The following is a 7,082-nucleotide window of genomic DNA, read 5'->3' as shown; positions in this document are numbered from 1 at the left end:
ACAAAGAGAGTTTTATGAAACAACTCTTCTTCAGACCATTTTTACTTCAATTATAGTAGCAGGTTTTGGAGTTTAAATCATTAACAACCTCTGAGTGAACTTTTATCCAAATGACTGCAAGTCACAAAGAGAACAGTCCTCTTTCACCAAGTACCTTTTGTGCTAGTGAGACCATCCTTTTCTATTTTTCCCCTTTATGTCTCTCTTTGAAGAAAGATGTGTGATTTGTAAAGTAATGAAAGTATGTATCAGTTGATGAAAACTGCTATATTTGGGTTCATAATGCAAACTAGAATTGCTTTAGGGTAAGCTTCACATACCTGCACGACAGCAGCAAAAAAAGTAAATTTCAGAAGTCAAGATCTCTCTGTGCACTGTAGGAGAATCATGTGGCAGTGAAATCAACCATGGGGGTGACGGAATCTTATTTTTCCCCCCCTTCGTCAAGGGGATGTAATTTTCATTTCGGCAGCATGTTTCAGCTTTAACTCCACTGAACACTCCAAAACTGGGCACTTATTCCATCAACCTCGTTATCGATTTCACCATATGCTATCATTTTATTTTTTTAAAATTATTTTTATTGGGATGTTTTTGGAAGAGTGTGTGGGAAACTGTAACCTCCACAAACTTAGGGTGATGCGGTGAGAGAGTAATTCATGCAGTGAAAAAGCCTGAAGAATTTTATACAGAACAAAATGTAGTTTAATAAACAAAAGAAAGTTAAGAGAAAAATCTTGTTTTCTTTTTTAAAAAAATCAGCAAGAGTAATGAACTAATCGTTGTTTAAAGAGTGGGGAAAACTTTTTCCCCCCTAGATTTGGCGAATAGCGGGATAAATTCGAAGAACTCCATCCCACCCCCGCACACGCGCCCCCCATTCTTTCCAGACCGAGCGGTTGCAAATCCCAGGCTGAGTCCGCCCTGGGAGCCTTAGGGCACCTTCCTCTTTGCTCTGCGTGTGTGTGTGTGTGTGTGTGTGTGTGTGTGTGTGTGTGTCTAGCTCTCGCTCTTTCCCTCAGTCTGTGCCTCTGTGTATGTGTGAGTGTGTGTGTGACAGAGAGAGAGAGAGCGCGAGAGGAGAGAGAGCGAGAAAGAGAGAGAGAGAGCGAGAGAGCGAGCTGTGAGCTGTGCCGCCGCCGCCGCTGCCCTTTGATCCCGACATTAGTGTTAGGGGCTCGGAGACACAGAGCGCGGCCATAGACACCGCCGCACCGGCACTCATTTATTTATACCTCCCATCACACACGCGAGCATAGGACACACACACACTCACACCTATTAGATCCGTTTCCATTGAAGAATATTACGCTCGGGGACAAGCCAGGTGCACGACCAAAAATTAAAAAAAAAAAAAAAAGGAAAAAAAGAAAGGAAAGAAAAGAAGAGAACCCCTCATCTGGCTCCAGGAAACAAGCTTCAACCCATTGCACACACCGGAGAGAAGGGGTTTCCCCCTGCCCGCCCGCCCGCCCCCCAACTACCTCCCCGCTCCTGCCAGTGTCTGCCTCTCTGCCCCCACGGGGGTTTATTTGATCTCACATTAACCAAGGAGGAGAATGTGAGAAAAGGGGGAAAATGCCCAGGAGGAAGCAGGAGCAGCCCAAGCGCCTTCCCTCACGTAAGTCATCCCTTCTCCACCTCCTCTCGTGCCATTTTCTCGCCCTCCCTCTCCTCTTTCCCCTCCGCAGCGTCCTCCGTTGTTTTCTGCATGAGTTTAGGGTTACAGAGGTGAAACTGACAAAGACACAGCCCGGGTTACTCCTCGTTTGGGTCTATGCTGAGGCAGCCATGTTGGTGATGATCAGCCCCGTGCCCTTTCTATTCTCTCTCTCTTTTTCTTTCTTTCTCTCTCCCCCCCCTCTTTTTTTCCTTGAGATCGGGCTTTTTTCCCTTTTCCCTCCCCCTCCCCCTCCTCACTCCGGGTTGCTGGGGGGAGGGGGCAAGAGACGGGAGGAGGGGAGTAGTGTGGATGCCGGGTTTTTTTTTTTTTTTTAAATCGGGGAGTGGGGGGGGAGGTGGGAGAGGTTGGAATCTTAAAAAAAAAAAATTCCTTGTGGATCCCAGTGCCTGAGGGTGCGGGCGTCGGGGCGTGCGGAGGGCTGGGGGCCGTGACATGGCGTTTGGGGGTGTCGGGGCGAGGGCGCGCGGCCGCCCGCCGGGTACAGGATCCAGGGAGAGGTCCGTCTCCGGCTAAAGGTTGCGCCGGGGTTGGTCGGCCCCGGAGCCGCCGGCGGCAGCGGCGGCGGCGGCGGCAGGAGCAGGAGGAGGCGGAGGTGGAGGAGGCGGCGGCGGAGGAGGGGAGTCGGGGGCGGGCGAGGCGGGAGCGGCTGGGGAGGGTGTGGGGGCACCGCACACAAACACACCGGTACACACGCGCCGCCGGGCGGCTGCTCCCGCGGCGCCCGGGCGAGGGGGCGCGCCGGGGCGCGGGGGGCGCGGGGCGGCCGGGCGGGGGGCGAGGCCGGGCAGCGGCGGGCGGATGTGGGGTGCGGGAGCTGCGCCGAGGCGGAGGCAGGAGGCAGGGCGGCTCGCGGCGCGCGAGGTCCCTGCAGAGCCGAGGGGAGGGACGAGCAGGGCTCCTGGCCGCAATAAAATGCGGGGTCAGTCGGAGCAGACGGAGCCAGGCGAGACTCGGGCTCTCAGACCCCCCTCCCCGGCGAGCCTGAGCAGAGTCCAGGACTAAAGTGCATCACAACCCTCCCCGGCTGCAGCCACACACACCAACTGGAGACACACACCCGCCGGCACGGCCCGGTCCCCTTCCCCTCCTCCACCCGCGCCCCCGGTCCCTCTCCGCCCTCCCTCTGGCTTTTCTTTGCTAGACTCTTAACTTTTCCCCCACTCCCTCTCCAGCTCCCGCCCCCCCCCACCCCAATCTTTCTCCGCTTTGAGTGTTCTGAGATGCTGCTAAAGCTAAAAGTGAAGGAGAAAGAAGCAACTAAAAATATCCCCCGGGGCCGCCCGGCTCCTTGAATGCAGGGAGGAGGGGGCAGGGGAGAAGGCGTGGGGCGGGGTGACGGGGAGGAGGGGACGCCGGAGGCGCCGGAGGGAGGGGTCGGGGGAGACCGAGGGTCAATTTCTCTTCTCTCCCCCCGCACTGCTCCCCTCTCCCGGCGGTTTGGCGCTGCTTGGAGCCCGATCCTGCAAAACCCGGGCTGGGGGCGGGAGCGGAGCCGGAGCGCCCGCCCGCCCGGGTGTCAGGCCGACGTGGTCGGTCACCTGAAGTTCACGGAGGGTGGGGGAAGGGTTAAGGTTATGGTGTCTCGGGCTCGGGTTGTGTGTGAGCTTGTGCGTTTCCGCTGCAGACAGGCAGCGCGATCGATCTCCCCCTCGCGAAATATCCGCGGCGGTGCCTGCCCGGGGGCCGGGCAGGGGGCGCGGGTTGCTCGAGCCGAGCGCCCCCGCGGCTCCGTGTCACCCGGGCCGCGGCCGAAGTGGCGAGCAAGGGCACTTGCAGGCGGCCCGCTCCGCAAACATTCCTCTTTCTTTCCCCTTCCCGGTACGCAGGAGTCGACGCACAGGGCTTGGGTTGTGCTTTTTTCCCCTTCCTTTAAAAAAAAAATGCCCCTGTGCAGTCCTTTCTTCGCCTGCCCGCTAGAGGTTCTGAGGATAATATCACATATGTAATATATATGCACATAAAATCACTCGCAGGCGGCTGCGTGTGTAGGGAAATTTTGTGCGAGGAAAGAGAAGGCGGTGGAGTCGGGGAGGGCGAGTTGGGAGGCTCCGCGCTGCGATTCACAGAAAACTCGCAGCAGTTGGTGGAAGAGTGTGTGCGTGCACATGGCCGGCCGGCCAGTTCCCAGCTCTTTTCGGGGGCGTGTGGCGGGGGAGGGAGAGGAGGCAGGAATCCTGGGGGGGTCGGGGGAGGCTTGCCCTGCTCGGACAAAATGGGCTTCAGTGTTCTCTGCGAACTTGCCCTTAGATGGCAACTTTGGGAGCTGATGAGCTTGTGTGCGAAAACCAGGGCGGTGAGGTTATTTGGTCATTTTCCTTTCTTCTCTTCTCCCCCTGCTTAAAAAAAATGTTGGCGGGGTTAGAGGGAGGGTAGGAGAGGAGAAGGGATTTATCTGTTTTCGGCTCTGACGGAGATGGACCGCCTTCCCTCCCGTTGTGTGTAGCGCGTTCGGGCAGCTGCAGGCTGCCCTGCTGGTGACCTTGACCCTGACCTCGTGCGACTACCCTCTCAGTCTGAGAGGAAATTCAGGCTCCATTTTAGCTCCTATGCTCGGTGGGCCTCTCCTGCTTGCTGGTGCCTGGTGATTAAGTTATATTTTAAGAGTGGGCTCTCCTACCCTGTTCTCTAATTGAATACTGTTATCCACTCACTTAAAAAAAAAAATCAACTCCTTCCAGTCACATAAAGCCACTTTTACTGAAGTAAGAAGCAATTACCTTTTGGAAACACTGTAAATGTCCCTCCAGTTTTAAAGGGAAGCCTAATTTGCAAAAGCTTTCCCACTTACCTTTCCATTGAATGGATTTTTGTGAATGTGTGCTGCCTGTTCTAAGCATGGTTTACACATGTTTTGTAAGCAATTTGCATTTGGACTAAGAGCAATTTCTGGGCAAATGGTGTGTTTTGCAATTCAGACATAGTAACCCAAGGCTTCCTAAGTGCTGTGTGAGTCTTAAAGAAACTCGCAGTGGTGGGGAGAGGTAATAAGTATTGACTTTGGTAAAATGAGTGTAAATTAGTATTTAATGTGGAATATACTTGTAGTCTTAAATCCCAGTTTTAATGCTAAATTCTTTGTTAATTTATATGTGGGGGAGGGTTTTTTTCTTAACCTGGAGAACCTTTTTGTATAAAGTTAAAATAAAGTCACTCTGGGAATTATGGTTGCCCTGAAAGGTCATCTTGGGGTATTAAGAAGTTATGTAGCATTAGATTTTAAACTTGACCCTAATAAAACAAAGGAGAGATGTGTATACTTTTTTGTGGGGGGGAGGAGAGAGGTTGGAAGGGGAACGTGATGGGGAAACTTGCTTTTGAAACCAAAGAACCCTTCTGAGTAAACACAAAAGTGGCTAATAGCCACTATTGATAGAGCTTTAAGAATCTAGAGAACCTGTAAGCACATTTAAAATTAGAAGTAGAATACAAATTAGATTACAAAAAAGAAACTTGTGAAAACTGAATCTATTGAAACTTCAGAGTGCTTTCTACTTTCCCGTAGCACCCCCCTTGCCTCTGTACCCTCTCATAAACCATTGCTACTAATAGACTCTATGTGTGGAACCTATTTTTTCCGTTATAAAATATAATACTAGCCAGGCACAGTTTGGATGGACAAAGTCCTCCCACTCTACGGCACAGACACCAGGGAACCTGGAAGTTCCATCCTCGAGTAGATTAGTCCTGGAAATCCAGACTAGCACTTGGTATTATCTGATACCGAGTCTGGGGTGCGCCTCAGCCCCTGGCACGGAGTTCTAGCAATTCCCCAGGCTGGGCTTCGGCCTGCTAAGGTTTCCTAGCTCCTTCTGTTCCACGAGACGCCCATGGGACTGTTCAGAACTGAATTAGCTTTGGGGATGGGAGAGCCTTTAACCTGACACTACTAACCTAAGCGTTAGATTTCTGATTTAAAATTCTACCTAGTCATTTCCTCCTGGGCCTCTGAAGTAAGAGAGAGAGAGAGAGAGTTTGTTATATGGGCCTCATACATATGTAGAAGAGAAAATGGCCTGTCCTACAGAGTTGCGTGGTGATTCCACTGGCCACAAATCAAAAAGAAGTTTTGCACTAGTTTTTGGAGGAGACCTCCAACAAAGGGTGTTAAACCTAAACTGTTTTTTTGAGAAGTGGCTTTAAAAATTATTGCCCCAAATAAAGCCTTTACTTCTTGGCCTAGAGCAATATTATCATCTGGGAATTTAAATAAGATTCTGCTGCTATTGATGGCTCTTTTCTAGAAGTTCTTTCCGCCAGGAAGATCCAATAGCATGTTCAAAAAAATGTCCTAGAGATCCTTTGAACTATACCATGTGCTTATCTGTAGCAGAATCCCAAACTGCATGGCTTAAAAATGTTTATCAGTCTAAGAAAGAGGAAGAGGGGGAAAGTGATACTGTGTGGGTTTGCCAGGCCTGGGGCTCAGCACTTTATGAACATCGTTACATTTGGGGTCACTAACTGAGGAGGGAGAGGGTCAGGAAGGGCTTTCCCCTCTGTTGGTTACATCTGTAAAGCCTTTTACCATTGGCGCCATCCGCACTTTTTAAGATTTCCTCATTAGCTGCAACTTACCCATGAACATGTATGAGTTCAGATCCTATTATATTTATCATTGGAAATCTGCCTGATGCCTGTTCCCAAGGGGGAGCACAAAGGAAACGTTAATAGAACAGTTGTTTTGCCATTCTAGTATTTTCATTGTTGACTCAGTTGTGGGTCAAGACCAGAACAGGTTATTGTGTTCTTCATTAACAAAACTTTAAAAACCGTCTCTTGCTTTCTAGTAAATGTGGGAAGCAAAATGACAGGAAACCAACAGGAGCCCTTATATTTATATTTTTCCATGTCTTTATACATCTGTTGGAAGAGAAAGGGTCGAAGGTTTAACTCTTTCCCCTGCTTACTCTTACTAATTTTTTTCAGTGACGAGGCACTTCCTCCCGACTATGACAGGAACTACAGGCAAAATTTTTGAGTCTGAAGCAATAAAATATTTCACTGCTCCTGTCAGGCAGAGCTAATGATTCTGAAGTACTGCGTAGCAGGCTAGGTTGATACTAGGCAATAATGTTCATCTGTTCTCCTAAAAGAAATCCGTGTACTCCTAATATAGCAAGTAGGGTACACTGAGCCTTCCCGTTAAAATAAGGAAGAGAGTTCAAAATCACATTCCTCCGAATGCTTAAAAAAGTTTCTGATAAAAAAAGTGATTTTTAATTTATCTCTGTGCTGCCTTCTCGCTCTGGGGATGACACAGCTGGTGTGAGTTGACCAGTCTCCGGCAGAAAGTGTTAATAAATCATGCCGGAGGAGTAGAAATTGGACAGCTTCCGGCCAGCGTGAGGGCCGACTGTGCATCTGAGTTTTTAGAGCCTTTGAATGGCCTCTATTACGA

General features: G+C 50.4%; 1 protein-coding gene across 1 annotated transcript in view; it reads left to right on the top strand.

Annotated features, from left to right (window-relative positions):
• The first annotated feature begins 1,032 nt into the window (after positions 1–1,032).
• ZNF827 (zinc finger protein 827) overlaps positions 1,033–7,082 on the top strand; it is a 161,616-nt gene continuing 155,566 nt past the window's right edge. The window contains exon 1 of the mRNA XM_026499427.4: positions 1,033–1,621. Within this exon, the coding sequence (XP_026355212.1) occupies positions 1,579–1,621 (43 nt within the window). The 5' untranslated portion in view covers positions 1,033–1,578. The remainder of the gene's footprint in view (positions 1,622–7,082) is intronic.

The sequence above is a fragment of the Ursus arctos genome, unplaced genomic scaffold (assembly GCF_023065955.2).
Source record: "Ursus arctos isolate Adak ecotype North America unplaced genomic scaffold, UrsArc2.0 scaffold_11, whole genome shotgun sequence".
Lineage (NCBI taxonomy): Eukaryota > Metazoa > Chordata > Mammalia > Carnivora > Ursidae > Ursus > Ursus arctos.
Note: the sequence above shows the minus strand (reverse complement) of the source record. Positions and strands in the feature narration are given on the sequence as shown.